The 23,993-nt window shown below is 44.4% G+C and overlaps 1 protein-coding gene across 1 annotated transcript in view; it reads left to right on the plus strand.

The window, feature by feature from the left end:
* Window positions 1-23,993, plus strand: part of LOC110135301 (galectin-9-like) — a 92,222-nt gene that overhangs the window by 22,280 nt on the left and 45,949 nt on the right. Inside the window, exon 5 of the mRNA XM_070478461.1 lies at window positions 5,716-5,790. Coding sequence (XP_070334562.1) covers window positions 5,716-5,790 — 75 coding nt within the window. The remainder of the gene's footprint in view (window positions 1-5,715; window positions 5,791-23,993) is intronic.

The following is a 23,993-nucleotide window of genomic DNA, read 5'->3' on the forward strand; positions in this document are numbered from 1 at the left end:
CAGCTCAGATCCCCGGCTCTGCCATTTTCATTGGCTGCGGAATCTTAAACGAGTGACTTCACCTCTCCCAGACTTAGTTTCCTCACCTATGGAATGAGCATAATCAGCCTCCCCACAGGTCGTCGTGTGAGTTCAATGAGACAATACACATCAAAGGGCACAGTATATCCATTCTGTGGCTATTCCCGGGTTTATTTGACCCTCTCTGTGTATTATAATTTTTGAATGTGTTAGCAACATCTAAAAGGTCACGATCAATTTTGCAAGATGAAAAAGTTCAGGAATCGGATGGTGGTGATTTTTGCACAACCACAGGAGTGGGCTTAACACCACTGAACTGTAGGTACACTTGTGTGTTTGCTTAGTCACTCAGTCGTGTCCGACTCTTTGAGACCCCATGGACTGGAGCACGCCAGGCTCCTCTGTCCATGGCGCTTCTCCAGGCAAAAATACTGGAGTGGGTTGCCAGGCCCTCCTCCAGGGGATCTTCCCAACCCTGGGATCAAACCCAGGTCTCCTGCATTGCAGTGGATTCTTTACAGTCTGAGCCAGTACACTTAAGATGGTCAATTTTACGTGATGTACATTTCACCACTGTTTAGGAAAAGAGGTCAGGTAGATTTCTTCTTCCTCCTGAAGATGGAGAGGTCCCAGAAGACTGATTACCTCAAGGATGCTGACTAGAAAGTTCCAGGCTGGCTGATTAAGACTACATTCCTGAGGAAGTTCAAAGCTACAGTTAGGTCAGGTGTTAAACCTAGGTTTGGTATCATGGGCTTCAGCAAAAGTGAGGCCATTTTGAACCTGTGGTTTTCTCTTCAACTATGCCCCACTTTGTAGCAAACTCTCAGCCTAACCAAAAGGTACAATCAGAATGTAAGGCATTAGCATCACTCTCAGCTACCGATATATAGTCCCCACAGCTTTGTTCACCCTTGGTGTGGTATCCATGGCCGTGATTGTTTTGCTTAATCCCTCTGTCATTTGTAACCCAGCAGGACCCTATCGGGGGATCCTGGGACAGCCCTATGCCCCACGAGTGTTATAAACCTTTAGCCTCCTAGGCCTTCCCCAAGTTCCAAGGATAAAATTTAAGTGAGAAAATGCAGAAGCAAAGGGTAAAAAGTCAAGCAAAACAAAGTGATAATAGGTTAGCCGTTAAACACCATCAAGGACCTTTAGTTTCTCCTCAAGAGCTATAGACAGTATTCTGAACCAAATTCTTTGTGCTGCTTTACAGACATAGAAATCCCTACCATGTGGAAGATGCTCACTGTATGGTGCTCACAAGGTCGTAGAACCCAGAAGCTTGATGATATTGATTCCCGATTACCTCACCACCAACCAATCAGAAGACATCTATGAGCTGATCACACACCCCTCACCCTCTCCCTCACCCTGTGTTTAAGACCACTTCCCTGAAAGTCATCACGGAATTTGGTTTTTTTAAGCTTGCCTGGACCCCTTGCTTGGTACCTGCAATAAATGCTGCACTTCCCTTCATCATAACCCCGTGTCAGTAGATTGGTTTTACTGTGCGTGGATGAATCGTACTGAGTGGAGGTAAATCTGATCTAGATAGTGATGGATGGATTGGGAATTCTGATGGTAAATTCGGTTGAAAGATTACTTTCTTTAACAATGTGTTGAGGGTTACAGATTGGGGCTTTATCTTTCCTAGTCAGTGGCAGAGAAGAAGAAAGGAAAAGAAGGAGAAAGGGTGTCATGTTTTGTTAAAGTGTGAAGACTTGATCCATTGTCTCGGGCCAAAGCAGCCTACCTGAACGTCATCTACTGCTCTTCCTCCTCACTTTGATTCTGAAGTCTCCATCACCTGGACAGGACCAGGTGTCATGTGGGGTCTTCTTCAGTCCTGAGATGTATATCCTAGATTCAAGAGCTTGACTGCCATCCACGTAGTTGGGATGATCTGGTACAGTCCCTTCCAAGGAGATTAAAGGGAAGTCTTTGCTCTTAGTGATTCCAAATCAGATGGTAGAAGACAACTGGGACGCAGTTTGGTGAGTTGTAGCCAGACTAAGTGCCCTCCAAGCCTCAGCTCATTCAGTGCTCATGACAATCACATCAAACATGGCCTGTAATTAGCTACATCTCACAGATGAGGAAAGACTGAAACTTAGAGAGTGTAGGAGAGCAAAATTTGCCACCCCTAAATGTGTCGCTTTGGCATGAGGATTCATTTAGGCTGATTCTTCTTAAGAAACTGAAGGCCCAAAGTTTTTCTTTTACCTCCTCCTCAACATGGGGCTGCAAAGAGTTGGACATGACTGAGCGACTGAACTGAAGAACTGCAGCAAAGAGTGCAGATAAAGGACCTGTTGTAGAAATAGAGCCTTGAGCAGTGATATTTACAGAAAAGCACAAGCGAGGTGTGGTAGGGGAAACCTTGCACATCCTACAGATCAGAGTCCACTCTGCACCCAGCAAGCACTTATATACCAAACATTGACTTTTCTGTGAATAGCCTTCCTCATCTTTGAAGTCCCAAACCATTGCCCTCAACATCTTCTTGTGATTTTAGCTGAAGGTGGTATTTAAAGCGATGGTTTTGACTGTTTTGGTGGGTAGTTCTCCTTGGTCTCTCCTATGTATGCAAGTGTTACTATACCTTTGTTAGATTTTCTTCCTTTTAATATGTCTCATGTCAATTTAACCTTAGACAGGCCAGAAAACCTAGAAGGGTAGAGGAAAATTTCTTCATTCCCCAACATTCATGGTGTAACTTATGGCAGAATTCAGTTCCTTCTTAGGGCTGAACGATATTGCATTGTATATATAGACCTCATTTTGTTTACCTAGTCATCCATTGATGGACACCTGTATTGCTTCTATCTCTTGGCTGTTGTAAATAATACCAGGAGCATGGGTGTACACATATCTCTTCAAGTCTCTGCTTTCAGTTCTTTAGGGTATATAGCCAGACATGGAATTGCTGGCAGTGGTAAGTTGTTTCAGCTGTGTCTGACTTTGTCGGATCTTATGGTCTGTATCCTGCCAGGCTCTTCTGACCATGGGATTCTCCTGGCAAGAGTACTGGAGTGGTTCCCATGATCTTCTCTAAGGGATCTTCCCGACCCATGGATCAAACCCAGGTGTCCTGCATTACAGGCAGATTCTTTACCATCTAAGCCAGACGTGAAATTGCTGTATCACATGGTAATTCTGTGTTTAGTTGTTAAGGGAACATCCGTACTGTTTTGTAGGGTCTGTCTCAGACTATTGATAGTGATGCTCCCTGTTCAGGAACACCGGGGGCAATCGCGTGGGTCTTTGCTACTCATGTGAGCCCCCCTCATTAGCCCAGCTGGAGCTAGTACCATGGCCAGATGGGCCCCTGGGGTTCTTATCATGACTTCAAGACACAGCTCAACAACACCCATCAGGTAGCCTTGAAAAAAATGAGGATTATTACTCTCAAGTCCCGAGGGCCGCATAGGACAATGGCCAGTGGGAAGGAGGGGGTGAGAGCGCAGATTGGGGTTCTGCTTTTATTTGGGTCCAAAGGTAGGGTGGTTACGCAGGAACCAGGGGGCAGGAAGAGACATGTGGGGTCACTCACACAGTTATCTCGGTTGCCCAAGGTTTCCTAGAAAGGAGAACTTGATGGGTGGGGCAAGCGTGGCGGCTTACCTAGAAGTGTCACACAGCGGCACCATGTTTAGGAAAGATGGGTGTCTTCGAAGTGGACGCTTTAGCAATCAGAAGCTTAAGGCCAGTCTCTTCGCATCAAGCACATACACTGTGTTTCCCATCACATCCTCACCATTTAACATTCCCACCAACAGCACAAAAGGCCTTTCTCCATGTCCTCATCAACACTTGTCAGTTTCTGGCTTTTTGAGAGGGTTAAGTGGCCAACACATTTAGAGCAGATCCTATGGTCTACAGTGCAGAGAACAGAGAAGCTCAGACAAGTGTCTGGACTTTAAATAATGGAGCTCGAGGGCTGCCTCTCACCTCAAGCCAGGTCCTGGGAAAGGGTCTCAGTGACCGCACACACGGTGACGCCAGGTTGCTGAGGTCAGCTGTGCCAGGCCCTAGGTCTTGGAGACGCCTCCTTTCGGTCTTGATTCATCCAAAAACCCATTGGCCTTCGGGTTTGGCAGTAGGCCCTCCCTAAAGGGCTGGAGCAGAGGAACCTGGGCTCTCCTTTTGGGGCTGGACTCACTGTGACTCACTTCCAAATCACCTGGAGATGTCAAAGTGCATGTCCCCTTGAACTCTAGCTGTCCCTGTTTCTCCCTGGGCTCTGTGAGTTTGGGGGTGGTCTCTAAATTTTTAAAAATTCACTTATTTACTTTCTTTTCCTTTGACTGTGCTTGTTCTTCATTGCTTTGCGCTGGCTTTCTCTAGTTGCAGCAAATGGGAGGCTTCTTCAGTGCCGTGCACGGGCTTCTCATTGCTGAGCCTTTTCTTGTTGCTGAGCACAGGCCGTAGGAGTGTGGGATTCAGTATTTACAGCAAGTGGCCTCTAGAACCTGGGCTCAATAATTGTGGCACATGGACTTAGTTGCTCCACCCCATGTGGGGTCTTCCAGGACCGAGGATCAAACCCACATTTTCTGCATGTCGAGGTGGATTCTCATGTACTGTGCCACTGTACATGGCCTGTGGTGTTTTTTAAACAGACTTCATTGAGGTACGGTCCATGTAAACACACAGACCCTAGTCTGTTGGATGAGTTTTTGTGCTGTAAACAGCTGCATGACCACCATCCGGGTCAAGCTCCAGCACATTTCCAGCACCCAGATGACTCCTTCGGATCCCTCCCATTTGGTGCCCCTCAAAGCCATTGCTTTTCTGATTCGTTACTGGATTTTATGTTATCAGAATGCTCCCACTGTGTGCTCACTTGTGTCTGGCTCTATGTGCTCAACGGTGAGGTTCACTGAAGACCTTGCCTTTATCTTCAGTCCCATTTTCTTGCTGATGGCTAGTCCATAGCAGGCAATTCCCAGGTGGCTCAGTAGTAAAGCATCTGCCTACCAATGCAGGAGACCCAGGAGACATGGGTTGGATCTCTGAGTTGGGAAGATCCCCTGGAGGAGAGAATGGCAACCTGTACCAATATTCTTACCTGGATAAATCCACAGACAGAGGAGCCTAGTAGGCTATAGTCCAAGGGTTTGCAAGGAGCATTCACTGTTCCCCTTCTCCTGTTGGTGAACAGTTGTGTTTCCAGTGAGGGGCTGTGATGAGTGAAGCTGTTAAGTACATGTACATCTGTTCTTATCTCTCTTTGGTGAATATCTAGGAGCAGAAGAGCCAGGACGTAGGAGAGGTAGAGGATTAACTTTATTATAATCCACCAACAAGTTTCCAACGCTATTGTATTTTGCACTCCAACCTGCGGTGAATGAGAGTTCCGGTTGCTTCCTATTCCAGTCAACGAGGAAACACTTCCCGTATCCCTGGTGTTGAAGAGAATTGCAAAGACTCTCTCCTTCTCTTCCTCCTTTCTGTTCCAAGTGTGTCGTCTTCCCCTTAAATCCAGTCATATTCTAGTTGATTCGGGAATCTAGTGGGGATGGAGGGTGGATGGAGGAGGCAAGTGGGCTCCGTCTATGAGAATGTCTCAAAGGAGTCAGTCTTTGCAAATCCTGAGAACGCAGGCAAGTGCCAGAAGGGAGAGAGGTGCAGACCTGTGTGTGGCCCTGGGCACCCTCTCCCCTGCTCCCCGCCTGTTGCCTGTAGGACCCTCAGCTGCTCGTCCAGGCTGGACCCCAGGGCCCTGTCTCGAGCACATGGCGGGGACCCGCTTGACTTCAGGTAAGTCTATTGTTGCTATGCGTTTCCTCCCCACCCCGCTTTGCTACCCAGCTGATCCTAGTCTCTGTTTTAGTCAGTCATTTCCTTTAACAAGGTGGTGGAGCCAATTAAAGACACTTATTCAACATAGTGACCCACCTCCATGTCATTCAGAAAGTTTTAGTATGTCTGAATCTTCTCTGCTCCCCAGTCTACAGCCCAGAATAAAGTGAGAGAAGAGGAGGGAAGAGAGAGATAAATTCTTAGAGAGGAGGGATCAGAAGCTCCTGGGGCATCATTAAACACAAAGATAAGGTAACCTTCATGATAAGATTTTCTATTAATATTTATAAAACATTTCTTTCCATCTGCTAATGTATTGTTTTTTCTTTTCTTTCTCTTTCTTTTATTTTGACTGCATCATGCTATATGCATGTTCTTAGTTCCCTGACCAAGGATTGAACCCATCCCCACTGCAGTGGAAGCACAGAGTCCTCACCACTAAACTATCAGGGAAATCCCTCCATGACTAGGTTTTTATGTGAGGAATAGAATTTTAGAGGGAAGAAATTCCTTTTTGAGGCCCAAAGAAGTCTCATATGGCTCAAGCTATCACTAATGAACTGTGTGACTTTAGGAATGACCTTTAAACACTCTGAGCCTCAGTTTCCCTATATGGAAAATGGCTATAAACAGGCCTTCCCAGCACAACCTCCACCCTGTGCACCAGTAGCACCCAGCTGCCCGGACCCCACCAAGCAGTTCTGTTTTTGTCTGGACCCACAAGAGACAGTCACATTCTCAGGACCAGTGATGTCTAGAAGCTTGCTGCAGTATGAGTGTGGTCAGGATCTCTGAGCCAACATGAACCTCTATGCACTATTGGGTCTCGGTGCAGATCACAGGAGGTGAGCAGAGGGGAAAGGAACCTGGGTGAAGAGCACCCACTTCCACCCTCTCCTCTCCTCCCTACTCTTCTCCCTTTCTCTAAACCTACATCATCTCCTGGATCCTCCCCACTGAGTAACAGTCCAGTTGCTTTGGTTTCTATATATTTTTAAGTCCTCTGGGTGCAGTGGTCTTCCTGGCCAGTGTGTAAAGCAACAGAGGCCACAGAGGTGGTGGAGAGATGGCCTACGTGGAGACCCAGTCTCCTTACAGAAACCCACTGAACTCCGGGGCTGGGGGTGGGTTGCGCCTCAGCGGACAGGAAGCAGCTCTGGGGTTCTAAGAAAACAGCTCCTGCAGGTGACAGAGGAGGGGAGCAGCAACCTAAAAAGAACACGGAAGGGCAGACACAACTTCTTCTCCACGACCATCTCTTGGGTGTTGCTCAGGACTGCGGCGGGTGAGCATCCCCAGGATTCCTGCATCTGACAAATGTTTACTGAGCTCACTGTGGGTGCCTCTACTGCTCTAAGCAATAACTGGAAAAATGATGGTTGTCTTGCAGGGAGGGAACAGGGCTTCTGGGGTGGGCAACGACCCAGTGTAGAAGCAAAGGGGACGTACGTTAAAGATGGCCTCTCTGTGCTGAACCTTTTACTAGCTGGATGACCTCAAGCAAGTTACTTTACCTCTCTGGGCCTCAGTTTCTGCATCTATATAATGGGGTTAATCCTGGAGTCACTGCCCAGATCTGGGGGAAAGATTAAGCAAGGTAGCACATTGAGAGAGTTTGAATGGTGTCTGGCCCACTGCAGGAGCTCTGAAAGTGTTTAGAGTTGTTAGGAAACTGGGAGCATCAGGGAAGTCCTCCTGAGGAGGTGTCTGCTCTCTGAGGGGCAAGAGAGCAAGGCAGGGCAGGTCGAGGGTGTGTGAGAAGGACCATCTTGGAGTTAAGGGGGAGCTGGGTGCTCCTGCACTGTGGGCTGCAAAGGGCTTCCTTCTGTGCCTTTTGACTTCCTGTCTGGAGGCCCCATCACAGGATGCCATGTTTAAACCAGGGGTCCCCCACCTCCAGGTCATATACTAGTGTTGGTCTGTGGCTCCTTAAGAATTGGGCCACATGGCAGGCAGTGAGTGGCGGGCAAGTTAGTGAAGATTCATCTGTATTTACAGCCACTCCCCGTCACTCGCATCCCCTTGTCCTTGGAAAAATAATCTTCCACAAAACCGGTCCCTTTGCTACAAAGATTGGGGCCAGCTGGTTTAAACCCTTATCACCCCATGTCATACATGTAAAATTGAGCCTCGTAGAGGTGGAGGCCACTTGTTCAAGGCTCCTAGATGGAAAGTGGCCAAGGAGAGAGGTGCCTTAATTCCCTGAACCTGGAGAAAGGAGGTGCCCACAGAGAGAGCCCTGCAGGAGGAGACAGGCACAGAGGGCACAGCCCCAGTCAGGCGGCCTCTGTGCTCACCGTGTGCTGGGCCCGGCCCTGCAGTAGGAGCCTCTCCTGCCTCAGCGTCCCAAGGGGCTGGGCAAGCGGGCTGACTGAGGGCCTCCTGGGGGTGGGGAAGAAGAGGGCTTCCTAGACACACACCAGCCTCCACTGAGGGAAAGTCACGCACACTGAGGTCCCTATCCTTGGAGAGCTCCTGTTTATTCTCTGTCTCCCTTTTAGACACCAAATCTGGGCATGCGCTGTCGGTGTCCCCGTCCTTTCCATTTGTCCCCTTTCCCAGCTGAGCAGACACAGGCTGGCCTCTAACGAGCCGCACTACTTGACCCCAAAGTCTCTCACTTCTAGGCACATTTCTCTGCTTCCATTTTGGACACAAATTTCTTTACCCATTTTCTCCTTATTTTTAGAAAATGATACTCTTAAGGGCAAAATGCAGTAATTGCACAAAAACACACTAAGTGCAAATTAGGTGAGCAAAAGTGATGGCAACAAACTAGAGACGGGCACCAGCCAGTCTCACAGGCTGTATGCAGGTTCCTGGATGGATGTCAGTCAAAGTGTGAGCACCTCCTGGTCCCGCCCTTGGCAGTAAGCCAGCACACCGAGCCCTGTCTGAATTCCCTCCACAAAGGTTTGCCGGGAACTTTCAGACCAGGTGCAGTGGCAATTACATTGCCTTCCACTTCAACCCTTGGTTTGAAAACAGCGGATATGTGGTCTGAGACAGGAAGCAGAAAAGAAGTGGAGCCAGAGGAGAGGAAGATGCAAATGCCCTCCCAGAGGGGGAGTCAATTTGAGCTCTGCTTCCAGATATAGAGCTCAGAGTTCAAGGTGAGCAGGAACTCTCCTCCCTTCCCTTTAGCTGCCTGTCCCCCAGCCCCATCGGGTGCTGTGGACAGTCTTTAAACAGTCACGTGAGCAACACCTTTGTACAGAGAAGACCACCATTTCCTTGTAAGGCTAAGGCTTCGGTCTCCTTCCACACCTTCACCTGCAACTCCAGGTGCACCTCTTGCTTCTTTAACACTGGAAATAAGCACTAGATAAGTCACCATGGTGCTTTTATGGCCTCCTAGGTCTTTAAATCCAAATTAATTCCAATTGTCTGTTGTGGCTCTTTTTCCACTCTAGGTCCCTGGGAACATCTGCGTTTCTGTTACATTGTTGCTGCCTTTATCCAGATGTTATTAATGGCTTTGCTTTGCAGGGCGTTGCACATTGCTTTTGGAAGTAGAGCAGTATCTCTGAGCTTGGGGAGATGGGAGGGGGAGTGAGTACATCCATGTCTGTGCTTCTCTGTGTGAATGTGGATGTCCCCACCCCCTCATCCTGCTACCTGACATAAAGGTAGAGGTTGTGTTTGGATGCGTTTCAGGTCCCAAACATGTTCTTGTAACTGATACAGATCTGAAGACTGATGCCCAGACCTACAGAGGATTGATGTGAAAACTATAGACACAGGTCAAAACTTCTAGAGGCAGGAGTCCCAGAGGCTCCGGTGTGCTCCCACCTGGCCAGGGACCACTACTGGTATGTGCTCTCATCTTGGCAAGTGATGGTCAATGGGAAGAGCTTCATGCAATATGAACGCTGTGTGCCCTTTGGTGATGTCAACACCATCTGAGTCACAGAGTCTGTGCAGCTGTCCTCCATCAACTTCCAGGTCAGACTGTCCCCTACCCGGGGCTGGGTGTGGGGCCCTGTCCTCTGTGTCTGGACCCTGCTGTGTGGACCCAAAGTTGCCAGCTGGTCTTCTATCCAGGGGCTCTGGGGACGCCTCTAGCTCCCTTGTCCTGTCCTTCTTGTGTCCTGTCTCTGTTTGGGATATCTGCTCAGTCTGCTGGACTAGTAGGCACTTGTCTCTGTCACTCTCTGTCCCCACCCTGCTTAGGAGGCCTTGGCATACTTAAAAGATCCTGGGCTTGGAAATCAAACTGAATCATGCTCAAATCCCCAGCTCTGCCATTCTCATCAGCAGGGGGATCTTAGACACGTGACTTCACCTTTCGAAGCCTTGGTTTTCTCACCTGTGGAATGAGCAGTCTGTGGCCCCACAGCTCGTTGTGTGAGTTCAGTGAAGTGACCCAGGTCAAAGAGCACAAAGTAGCTTGCGGGGGACACTCCAGGTCTATTTGATCATCTCTGTGTTTTACAATTTTTGAATGTTTCACCAACATCTAAAAGGTCAATTGTAATTTTGCAAGATGAAAATTTTCTGGAGCTGGACAGTGGTGATGGGAGTGAATTTAACACAGTTGAAATGTATTTGCTCTTAGCATGGTCAATTTTCAGTGATATGCATTTCAGCACTGTTTAGGAAAAGAGGTCAGGCAGACTGCTTCTTCCTCCTGAGGGTGGAAAGGCCCTAGGAGACATATTACCTCCAGGGTGCTCACCAGAAATTTCCAGACTGGCTGACTAAGTCTTCATTCCTGCGGAAGGTGGAAGCTACCAGCTAGGTCAGATGTTAAACCTAGGTTTGGTATCATGAGCTTCAGCAAAAGTGACGCCATTTTGAGCCTGTGGTTTTCTCTTTAACTATTCCCCATTTATTGAGAAAACTCTCAGCCTAACCAAGAGATCGATCAGAATTTGAGGTCTTCAGAATTGAAAGAGACACATATACCCCAACGTTCATCACAGCACTGTTTACAATAGCTAGGACATGGAAGCAACATAGATGTCCACAGGCAGATGAATGGATAAGAAAGCTGTAGTACATATACACAATGGAATATTATGCAGCTATTAAAAAGAATGCATTTGAATCAGTTCTAATGAGGTGGATGAAACTGGAGCCTGTTATACACAGTGAAGTAAGTCAGAAAGAAAAACACTAATACAGTATATTAACACATAAATATGGAATTTAGAAAGATGGTAATGATGACCCTATATGCAAGACAGCAAAAGAGACACAGATGTAAAGAACAGACTCTTGGACTCTGTGAGAGAAGGCAAGGGTGGGATGATTTGAGAGAATAGCATTGAAACATGTATATTACCATATGTGAAATAGATTGCCAGTCCAGGTTGGATGCATGAGACAGGGTGCTCAGGGCTGGTGCACTGGGATGACCCTGAGGGATGGGATGGGGAGGGGGGTGGGAGGGGGGTTCAGGATGTGGGACACATGTACACCCATGGCTGATTCATGTCAATGTATGGCAAAAACCACTACAATACTGTAATTAGCCTCCAATTAAAATAACTTAATTTAAAAAAAGTATTTGAGGTCTTATCATCATTGTCAGCTACCAATCTATAGTCACTGTAGCTTTGTTGACACTATGTGTAGTATCCAGAGGTCATGACTTTTTACCTTAATCCCTGTGATGTTTGCAACTGATCAGGACCCTTGGGGGCTTCCTAAGACATCCTTACACCCCATGTCTGTAATAAACCTTTAGCCTCCTAGGCTCTCCCCTGTTCCAAGGAAAAAATTTAATCAGCAAATTGAGAAAATGCAGAAACAAAGGAAAACAGTCAAGCAAGACAAAATAATACTAGCTTATCCATTCAATACTTAAGGACCTTTAGTTCTTCCTCAAGGACTATAGAAAATATTCTGAGCCAAATCCTTTGTGCTGTTTGCAGGTACAGAAGCCCCCTCCAGGTAGAAGGAGTTAACTGTATGCTCCCCACAAGGACATAGAACCTGGAAGCTTGATGATGTTGACTCCCGATTACCTCACCACCAACCAATCAGAAGACATCCATGAGCTGATCACACATGCTGCAACCCTCTCCTTCACTGTCTTTAAAAACCTTTCCCTGAAAACCATCAGGGAGTTTAGGTTTTTTAAGCACTAGCTGCCTGGACTCCTTGATTGGTGTAATAAATCCTGTATAACTCCTGCAACAAATCCTGTACTTTCCTTCACTGCCACTCCTGTATTAGGTTGGCTTTATTGCACATGGATGAGCTATTATTAAGCAGAGGCTAATCTAATCTAGATAGTTATGGATAAATTTGCCTTATTCTCTCTACCTGGTTGATCCTGCCACTAATATATATGCTTGTTTCAAAGGTTAAGCCATGCATAAAGTGCAAATGGCTGGTACAATGAAACTGCAGATAGCTCATAAAATCAGTTATGGCTCCTTTGATTGCTTGTTTATTGCAACTGGATTATAGTTAGTTATAATAATCATTGCTTAAATTCTTTGTTTTCAAATCATGCTTTTTGTCTCCCTGCTGCACTATGTCGTTATCAATGTTACTAGCAGCATTGCTTATATCCTGTCTAATTTATAACATTACAGTAACTAGTGTGTAATCAGGCTTCCAACTAAACTTCTATGGCTAAACATTTTGAGAAAATCTCATTTATAACATAAAATAATTGCAATAGTGTGACTCTAGATATGGGGAGATGCAACAAGGAAAAATGACTCCTGGATTAAATTAGGCAGAATCCAGAGAATCTTTAACCATTGATGGGGCCTGTTCAAAAATCTAGAACCTGGAGTGCATGTGAAGAAATTTTGCCAGGTCTGGGATGAGCCTCCCAGTGCCATGGGACAAAGGTGATCATGAAATGTGTCCCAAATATTGGTCAACTTCCTGGCCAAGAGAAGAAGACTCGAGAAATGGAATCAGCAATTGTAGCCCTTAATGTGAGACAGTGAACCCCAAGGAAGGGGAATACCTGCCATCCAGCAATCATCAGACTGCAGCCACTCCCTATGGTGAAACTTGAGGACATCCTGAGAATACAGGACTACAGAGAGCTGAGACACATAGCAAGGACAAAATTTTAATGAACCCTGACTCTTAAATCTTCCCACATAAAGAAAAGCACCAAACTCCTTAACTTGAAATGCTGCCTCCTGGGTTTGAAGTTCAGCATTTCTAAGTCTATAGGTGTCAAGTAGGCACTTTCCAAAGAGGAACAAAAAGAAGACAAATATCAATATTTGAAACAGAGGCACTAATGGCAGACACTCCCAGAAAGATCCATCTGATTAAGCAGAATGCTCATCACTCCCTTTTCCCACAAGATTGTGGAATGAACTTTGACAGTGGGGAATTGTTGCAGAGAACCAATTCTGACTCTGTGTTGGAACTGTTTCTTTGACCTGCTTTTCATTGCTGTTGTTATTATAATCATACATAATGGCCTGCCTCAAAGGACCCTGCCCCTCTGCCTAATTGTTAAACTTGAGTGACTTTGTTCAGCTTATAGAGAGATAATCTGTCCCTGCCCATCTGTGAATGTCTGCAAAGAAAAGAAGAGATTAACACACTCCTTCCAAAGGTTGGCCCTTCCCAGAGATATTTTGCAAGACTTATGGCCCTTTTTACTTTACTTCCTCATTGCCTCTCCCTCTCTATTCTGCCTTTTGACTTTGGTTCCTCCTTGCTTCTCTTTGGTTCTATAAAAGAACCTGGCATCCAGACCCAACAAGATGGCCATTTTGAGACATTAGTCTGCCATCTTCTTTGTCAGCTCGCTTTCTGAATAGTCATATTCCTTGTCTCAGTACCTTATCTCTCAGATTTACTGGGCTGTCCTGTGGTGAGCAGAGTGAGCATGGACTCGTGGTAATATCACAGTGTTTTTGCTTAATCCCTGTGACATCTGTAACAGAACAGGACTGTATAGGGGCTCCCTGGGTTATCCATACCCCCATCTCCATGACTGTGGTAAAACTTGAACCTCCTAAGCGAAGTGAAGAGTTAGTTGCTCAGTCATGTTTGACTCTTTGTGACCTCATGGACTGTAGTCTGCCAGGCTCCTCTGACCATGGATTCTCTAAGCAAGAATACTGGAGTGCGTTGCCATTTCCTTCTGTAGGGGATCTTCCCAACCCAAGGATTGAGCCCAAGTCTCCTACACTGTAGGCAAATTCTTCACCATCTGAGCCACCAAAGAAGCTCATAGCCTTCTAGGCCTTCCCAAAGTTCCAAGGAATAAATTTAATCTGAGGTGTGAAAAAAATGCAGAAACAATGGAAAACATTCAAGGAAGACAAAGTAATAACAATTTAGCCATTACTACACGTGGGAGTGTTTTGCCCAATGTCCGAATCCCCGAGCGGGAAGAGAGAAGGCTTCCAAGACAATGCAACTCGCAAAAAAAGGGAAGTTTATTACTGACTCGAATCAGGGCTCCTGCCGCACGTCCAACACAGTGGTACGGGGTCAGAGAGCCCTGAGCAGAGGGGGTTACCCAAATTTATAAGGTATGCATAAGCGGTTAGTAGCTGGCTTAAGCAGATTGGTTACATGTTTGCAAAGCAATTTTATTGGTACAAACTTTCGCAGGCTTTTGTTCAAACTTAGACGTCCGCGGGCTTTTTAGCTCTCCCTTTGTTTCTTACTGGGCGCATATTGATTGGCTGGCTCCAGGTGCCTGATGGGGGCGGGGAATCCCACCATTTCGCAGAAACCGAAACCCAGGTCCGGGCCGCCTGCCAGTCCCAGCAGCCCCACAGGAGACCCTCACCCCACCAACCCCTCCCGCCAGTATTTCCTCAGCTGGTGCAAATGTTGGCTGGGCCCTTGTGGTTCTTATTACTATTATAGAATGCAGCTAAGCAGCAACCATCTGGGAGCTCTGAAACAATAAGGATTATTACTCCCACATCCTGCGGCCTAACAGGACAATGGCCAGTGGGAAGGAGAGAGAGGGAGCGCAGACCTGGAGTTCTGCCTTTAGTAGAGTCCAAGGGTGCTGTGGTAGGCAGGAACCAGGAGGTAGGAAGAGAAATGTAGTTATCTAGTTTCCCTAAGTCTTTCTAGAAAGGAGAACTTCATGGCAGAGTGTCAGGAAGCATTTAACAGGAGGCTTCTTGTGTGCTGTTTTGGATCTGTCAGGAATCCTCTGGTTCTTATTAATTCTTGAGTATTCAATAACTAAGAGGAGAGGCGTGCCTTTCCCAGGGCTGAGGAATCCAGGCATTTCCTTTGTTAGTTTCTCAAGATGGTGATAAGTACCCTCTTCCTTCTTGTGAACCATACGGAGAAAAGTGATTGTTTAAAACTATCTCTTTAATAGGGATTGCCTTATGTTTTGTAAGTCTGGAATTTTAATCTTTATCTTTGCTGAGAATAACTACCTTGTAAGACAGTATATATGCCCACACCATGTTGATTAAAACACCTTTGCTCCATCAGAGCTTGGGTCCCCATTTCTTTCTTTCTTTCTCTCTTTCTTTGTTTCTCTCTCTCTTTCTCTCTCTCAATTTCTGGCTGATTCCCTGGAGCGCGAAAGCTGGCTGTGTAACCCAGGGAATGTTAGCCTCTTTCCTTCTTTCACTCCCTCATCATCGACTCCGGACCATCAGGTTCCAGTCCAATAAAGGACCAACAAGTGGCTCCCAGAAACAGGGACTCTGGTACCCGTGGCAAGATTCGGACGGAGTGACCCCAGAGGGCCTATTGAGGCCAGTAAGTATTAAGACATGGGTGAAATGTCTGGAAAGCCCCATCACTTTTCTACTTTACTTTATCACTTATTTAAAGTTCAGGGATTTTCAGTTTCATGCCAGCAAATAGAGGCTTGCCTTCAGACACAGGTTGAATGTAACCCTTGGTTCCCTGATGAAGAGAGTTTTGATTTAGAAATTTGGCATCAGGTCAAAGAGAATGTTGAATGAGCCATCAGACAGGGAAAAAATATTCTGATAGATTTCTGGCCCTTATGGGCTCTCATTGAAGCCGTGATTCTGCCATTACAAGGTAATTCTAGCCCTCCTGATATTTGGCAACAGGCAGAACACTCATTACGTGAATATGAATTAGACGATGAAGGCTTACAAAAGGCCCAATTACAACAACATAAAATATTTCAGAATTTTCCTACTAACCCTGCCCCGGTTGCTCCAAGCGCTCCTCCCCTGCCAGAGGGCACATATCCGAAAGTCTCTCCCTCAATAGAACCTAATGATTCTGACAACGACTCCCTTAAGACACCTTTTAACATTAAAAGCGACAACACCTTTCTGAATAACAATAATCTGCCCTCTTCACGACAGAGGCTCTCTGAATTGCTGGCTTTGCAATCACAAGTCTCTGAAGCTGATGGTTTTCCCACCTTTCCAGTTTTAAGAAATGCTGATGCTCAAGGGCAGATAATACCTCAATATGAAGGTACTAACTTTTTTCACATGCAACAAATGAAAAAGGCTGTAACTATGTATGGCCCACATTCGCCTTTTACTAGAGAGATTCTAAATGCTATAGTGTCTTCTACTGGAACCTTTATTCCTTATGATTGGAGGATTTTAATAAAAGCCCTCCTTAAACCAGGAGAGTATCCTCAATGGACAATGTGGTTTCAAGATATAGCCAGAGATCATGCTAACAGAAATGCTTGAGCAGGCGCTCCCTGAAAGCAAATTACTTTTGAGATGCTAACTGGCACCGGACAATTGACGCTATAGAAGCTAAAATACAGTGCCCTCCTTTTCATTGCGTGAACAATGAAAAACAGTGGCCCTTGAAGCTTGGGATCGAATTACTCCTCAAGGGGAGCCTACAGGTAGCTACACTAAAATATTGCAGGGACCTAATGACCATTTGAATGCAGAGTTCCAAAGAATAGCAAGGAGAGATAAGAAAGCCTTCCTCAGCAATCAATGAAAAGAAATGGAGGAAAACAACAGAATGGGAAAGACTAGAGATCTCTTCAAGAAAATTAGACATACCAAGGGAACATTTCATGCAAAGATGGGTTCGATCAAGGACAGAAATTGTATGAACCTAACAGAAGCAGAAGATATTAAGAAGAAATGGCAAGAATACACAGAAGAACTGTACAAACAAGATCTTCACGACCCAGATAATCACGATGGTGTGATCACTCACCTAGAGCCAGACGTCCTGGAATGTGAAGTCAGGTGGGCCTTAAGAAGCCTCACTACAAACAAAGCTAGTGGAGGTGATGGAATTCCAGTTGAGCTATTTCAAACCCTGAAAGATGATGCTGTGAAAGTGCTCCACTCAATATGTCAGCAAATTTGGAAAACTCAGCAGCGGCCACAGGACTGGAAAAGGTCAGTTTTCATTCCAATCCCTAAGAAAGGCAATCCCAAAGAAGGCTCAAACTACCGCACAATTGCACTCATCTCACATGCTAGTAAATTAATGCTCAAAATTCTCCAAGCCAGGCTTCAGCAATACTTAAACCGTGAACTTCCAGATGTTCAAGCTGGTTTTAGAAAAGACAGAGGAACCAGAGATCAAATTGCCAACATCCACTGGATCACTGAAAAAGCAAGAGAGTTCCAATAAAAACATCTGTTCCTGCTTTATTGACTATGCCAAAGCCTTTGACTGTGTGGACCACAATAAACTGAAAAATTCTGAAAGAGATGGGAATACCAGACTACCTGACCTGCCTCTTGAGAAACCTATATGCAGGTCAGGAAGCAACAGTTAGAACTGGACATGGACCAACAGACTGGTTCCAAATAGGAAAAGAAGTACATCAAGGCTGTATATTGTCACCTGCTTATTTAACTTATATGCAGAGGTCATCATAAGAAACGGGCTGAGATAAATCCACATACCTATGGACACCTTATCTTCGACAAAGGAGGCAAGAATATACAATGGAAAAAAAACAACCTCTTTAACAAATGGTGCTGGGAAACTGGTTAATCACTTGTAAAAGAATGAAACTAGAACACTTTCTAACACCATACAGAAAAATAAACTCAAAATGGATTAAAGATCTAAATGTAAGACCAGAAACTATAAAACTCCTAGGGGAAAACATAGGCAAAACACTCTCCGACATAAATCACAGCAAGATCCTCTATGACCCACCTCCCGGAATATTGGCAATAAAAGAAAAAATAAACAAATGGGACCTAATGAAACTTAAAAGCTTTTGCACAACAAAGGAAACTATAAGCAAAGTGAAAAGACAGCCTTCAAAATGGGAGAAAATAATAGCAAATGAAGAAACAGACAAAGGATTAATCTCAAAAATATACAAGCAACTCCTGCAGCTCAATTCCAGAAAAATAAATGACCCAATCAAAAAATGGGCCAAAGAACTAAACAGACATTTCTCCAAAGAAGACATACAGATGGCTAGCAAACACATGAAAAGATGCTCAACATCACTCATTATCAGAGAAATGCAAATCAAAACCACAATGAGGTACCATTATACGCCAGTCAGGATGGCTGCTATCCAAAAGTCTACAAGCAATAAATGCTGGAGAGGGTGTGGAGAAAAGGGAACCCTCTTACACTGTTGGTGGGAATGAAAACTAGTACAGCCGCTATGGAGAACAGTGTGGAGATTTCTTTAAAAACTGGAAATAGAACTGCCATATGACCCAGCAATCCCACTCCTGGACATACATACTGAGGAAACCAGAACTGAAAGAGACACGTGCACCCCAATGTTCATCGCAGCACTGTTTATAATAGCCAGGACATGGAAGCAACCTAGATGCCCATCAGCAGACGAATGGATGAGGAAGCTGTGGTACATATACACAATGGACTATTACTCAGCCATTAAAAAGAATTCATTTGAATCAGTTCTAATGAGATGGATGAAACTGGAGCCCATTATACAGAGTGAAGTTAGCCAGAAAGATAAACACCAATACAGTATACTAATGCATATATATGGAATTTAGAAAGATGGTAACGATAACCCTATCGTTAGACAGAAAAAGAGACACAGATGTATAGAACAGACTTTTGAACTCTATGGGAGAAGGCAAGGGTGAGATGATCTGAGAGAACAGCAACGAAACAAGTGTGAAATAGATCACCAGTCCAGGTTGGATGCATGAGACAAGTGCTCGGGGCTGGTGCACTGGGAAGACCCAGAGGGATGGGATGGGGAGGGAGTTAGGAGGGGGGTTCAGGATGGGGAACACATGTAAATCCATGGCTGATTCATGTCAATGTATGGCAAAAACCACTACAATATTGTAAAGGAATTACCCTCCAACTAATAAAAATAAATGAAAAATTAAAAAAAAAAATACCAAAAAAAAAAAAAGAGAGAGAGAGAGAGAAATGCTGGGCTGGAAGAAGCACAAGCTGGAATCGAGATTGCCAGGAGAAATATCAATAACCTCAGATATGCAGATGACACAACCCTTATGGCAGAAAGTGAAGAGGAACTAAAAAGCCTCTTGATGAAAGTGAAAGAGGAGAGTGAAAAAGTTGGCTTAAAGCTCAACATTCAGAAAACTAAGATCATGGCATTTGGTCCCATCACTTCATGGGAAATAGATGGGGAAACAGTGGAAACAGTGTCAGACTTTATTTTTGGGGGCTCCAAAATCACTGCAGATGGTGACTGCAGCCATGAAATTAAAAGATGCTTACTCCTTGTTAGGAAAGTGATGACCAACCTAGACAGCATATTAAAAAGCAGAGACATTACTTTGCCAACAAAGGCCTGTCTAGTCAAGGCTATGGTTTTTCCAGTGGTCATGTATGGATGTGAGAGTTGGACTGTGAAGAAAGATGAGCTCCAAAAAATTGATGCTTTAGAACTGTGGTGTTGGAGAAGACTCTTGAGAGTCCCTTGGACTGCAAGGAGATCCAAACAGTCCATCCTAAAGGAGATCAGTCCTGGGTGTTCATTGGAAAGACTGATGTTGAAGCTGAAACTCCAATACTTTGGCCACCTCATGCGAAGAGTTGACTCATTGGAAAAGACCCTGATGCTGGGAGGGATTGGGGGGAGGAGGAGAAGGGGATGACAGAGGATGAGATGGCTGAATGGCATCCCCGACTCGATGGACATGAGTTTGAGTAAACTCTGGGAGTTGGTGATGGACAGGGAGACCTGGCGTGCTGCAATTCATGGGGTCGCAAAGAGTCGGACACGACTGAGCAACTGAACTGAACTGAATGAAACGTATGCTGATTTCTTAGCTAGATTAGAAACTGCTATTTCCTGTACAGTAATTGGAGAAGACGCTAAAAGGCAACTAGAGAAATTACTTGCTTATGATAGTGCAAATCAGGAATGTCAAAGGGCTATAGCCCCAATTCGTGAGACAGGGACTATTTTTGATTATTTGAAGGCTTGGCGCAATATAGGATCAGAAACTCAAAAGATGCAAATGCTAGCTGAAACAATGTTTGCTGCCTTAAGAAAAGGAAAATAAAGGATGTTTTACATATGGAGATAAGTACCATTTAAAAAGGGACTGCCATAAGAAAGCTAATTAAAAAAACAAACAAACCACCACCAACAAAAAAAACCTGCCCTTGCTGCCGTAGAGAAATGCATTGGGCCAAAGAGTGTAAATCTAAATTTGATATTGAAGGGAAACCTATTCCAGGAAACTCCAAGCAGGAGCCCCCCTCCCCCAGGTCCCCTTCAACAAAAACCAGGGGCAAATTCCACCTTTTCCCTCAAACCCTCAACATCCGGCAGTGCTGCGGTCATATACCAGCCCTAAATAACATTATTTACTGGACATTTGGGCCCCTGCCCACACAAACTTTTGGTCTTTTACTTGGCCAATCTAGTTTGACTTAACAGGCAGTAAGGCCAGGGGTCTCCAAATGGAGAAAATAGGCTGCAAGTGTCAAACATTTTTCTCTCTTTTAAGCGGGAGGAGGAAACAAACTAGCGATATTTTTTTTTTCCTTCTCTATACAAATTTAAAAGGAGGTTTCTCTTAAAATACTGTGTTGCCATAATGCCACCTGGTTTCACTTGAAGACTATTCTCAAACCCTGAGTTAACCAATGTATTTTTCTTATGGAAATGTTTGTCTTAAGCTATGTTAGTGAACTATGTATTTACCCTAGATTCTTTCAGAGCCATCTTGACAAATCGGTATGTTTTACTCATGCAAATGTTCTCTTAAGCTATGTTAATGAACTTTTTGCTTGGAAACCTGCCTTTCTTCAAGATTCATGTCAATCATTTTGTGACCTGGGACAACTCACCTGGTGCCAAGATTATCTCAAAATGCATGTTGTGGGTGAGGGGCCTGGTGCTATTCTCTTCAGTTTTGAGACATTTCCTTTCTATAATTAAGCAGACTGCTGGTAGTTATATGACATCTGGCTAAAGACTAGCAGGGGCCACTCTTTCTGCCCCTTTCTGATGCCTATATCAGAAGCTTTCTCTATCTCCTTTATACTTTAATAAAACTTTATTACAAGTAAATCTCAATTTGAGAACACATTACAAACTTCTACCGATTTCCAAATAGCTTTTCTAAAATATTTTGGAGAAATTTCATTTCATTATCCTTCTGGTAAGCTGTGATTTTCTTCAAAAACACTGAATTTATCATTTCTCACATTTCTTTTATATAGATGGGACTAAAAACGCCATAAAGTCTTTTACACTAAATTCCATTCTACTCAACAAAATTAATTATATGCTCTTATTCAAGTTATTTGCCTACATCCTTACCCCATTAATATAGTCTCTGATTCTATATATTCAGTTTTTGTATTAAAAAAAAATAGAAACCTCCACCATAAACTCCTAGTTCTATTAAAACAGACAATGGCCCTGCCTATATTTCTAGACACTTTGAACAATTTTTACAATCTTTTTCTATTAAACATATTGCAGGTATTCCTTATAATCCACAGAGACGACATAGTTGAACAAACACATCACACACTAAAGTTACAAAGAAAAAAATTAAAGAAGGGGGAATACACAGGTACACTACTGTCTTCCTTATCTAAAGCAGACTTTACTAGATTCCAACATAAGATATTTTCTAAACCTATAACTATTGTTAATACAGCTTTATTTGTTTTAAATTTTTTAAACTTGCCACAAGGAGATGTCTTGACAAGAGCAGAAAGACATTTTGAGGAACTGAAGAACACTTCTCTTCCTCTGCCCATTTGGTACCAAGATGAGTGCAATAAACAATAAAAATGTGGGAGCTTACTGTTACGGGGAAAGGGATATGCTTGTATTTCCCCAGATGGATCCAACAAACTTTTTCTTCGGAAAATTCAACCCTAGGGGGCCCCCAGTATTCAAAATGCAGACGAAACAAGAACCCCAGGAGGAAGAAATTCCAATACGGGCCATGGCATCTCTAAAGATCTCCAGAAAGGACCACCCTCGGCAACATCAACCCTATGATCTCCCCACTTGGGGACAAATAAAACCCCTCACTAATCAAGATTAAAAAATCTGGTTTCTCAACAGGAAATGCCTCAGAGTCCTGAAAACCTTCCTATCACTATGCTGACCTGCGCGACCCCCACTCGAGCTGGATTAACAAATCAGATTTAACTGGGCTTACTTACCCAACCCCCCTTTATTACAGGTCATAGAATGGACAGAGAAAAGTCTGACTGTATCAACCAATGACTCCATCCATATGCCCCCTCCCTGGAACCCTCACACCTGGGGAAGAGGGAAAATGAATTAACATTTCTTTAGGCTATGAAGTCCTCCCATTACCTGGGCCCAGGAAAATTATGCATAAACATCGGCCGACAAACTTGGGTTTTCGTCCTGCCTCCAAAAGAAGACTTTCGGACATTCCTGCCCTTTCTCTGTCTGTTAACCATGTTTATACTACTGAAACTTTAGGGAAAGATTTAGGGATAGGACAAAAAACATTACATATTATGCTGCATAAGTGGCTTTAAAGGTTACTAACACTACGTTGAAACATCACCATGACAAAGGACTTCTTGGCTGACTTGATGGTGGAATGGCATCCCCTCCTCCTCGAATTGTCCTCGATAAACAGAGTGGGCCTAAAGAATGGGACATCGGGAAACTTGCTGCCAGCACCGAAGAACTTGAAACCTGGACTAGACATTTCACAGGGACCAGTCGTGGTCATAGTAACTATTTCTTTCGCTATAATCAGTCATATTTTATACAGGCCTGTGTCCCACTTCCTTTTGTTATGGCCATAGGAAATTTACAATTTAATAAGACTTTACGTTCTGTAACTTGTATTAATTGCCAATTTTGTGTTACTCATATTCAATTCTCTCATAGTACCTACAACTGGGAACAAATCAAATTTCATTTACATGATAATGCCTCTCTGAATGAAGGAGTCTTTGGGGCCTAGAAAAGGAAACAACAGTCTCAAAGGCCCTTGCTGAATCATCTAACTTTGGAGAAAACAAAACAGAACTTTAGTTCCGCCCTGATGCTCCAGGTCGGTTGCATCTATCTGGGACTTATCACCCCCTGTCCAGAAACCATCCACCCCCTACACCTGCCCAAAAGACTTATCACCCCCTGCCCAACTACAAATACTATCTCAACTAAAGAATACCCAAAACATCCCACCTGATTAACGTTTCCCTTATAGCTTCCACAAACCTCCCTATAAATATGGAGCCTCCCTGATCCCTCTCGGCCCTCAGCCTGGTCGTTAGGCTGACTGTCGCCCCTCCTTGCCTGAATAAAGGTAAGCTACTTCTGCTGAGGTCGTCTTTCCTTTTCTGCCTCGCCCCAAACTATACCTTACATTGAATGTACAATTCCTGCAAAGGGAAATCTTTGAAACTTTCTAAACGTCTGCTGTCTTCCACTAATTTGGAAACTTTAGCTGAACAAATTATCCAGGCTAGACCCCCGAAGATAGTTTCAAAGTATTACCCACAGCATTTGGTCTGAAACTGTAACTTTGGTGATTGTCTTGATAATTGTATTTGTTGTTTCTTCATCACCTTTCTATAACGTTGGTTAATACTAACCAAACTCATTTGGTCAGGACCTTTTTCACAAATATAATAAAATAGGGGGAATTGTCAGAAAGCATTTAACAGGAAGCTTCCTGTGTGCTGTTTTGGATCTGTCAGGAATCCTCTGGTCCTTATTTAATTCCTGAATATTCAGGAATTAAGAGGAGAGGCACGCCTTTCCTGGGGCTGAGGAATTCAGGCATTTCCTTTGTTAGTTTTTCAATACGGTGATAAGTACC

Source organism: Odocoileus virginianus, chromosome 17, assembly GCF_023699985.2.
Source record: "Odocoileus virginianus isolate 20LAN1187 ecotype Illinois chromosome 17, Ovbor_1.2, whole genome shotgun sequence".
NCBI lineage: Eukaryota > Metazoa > Chordata > Mammalia > Artiodactyla > Cervidae > Odocoileus > Odocoileus virginianus.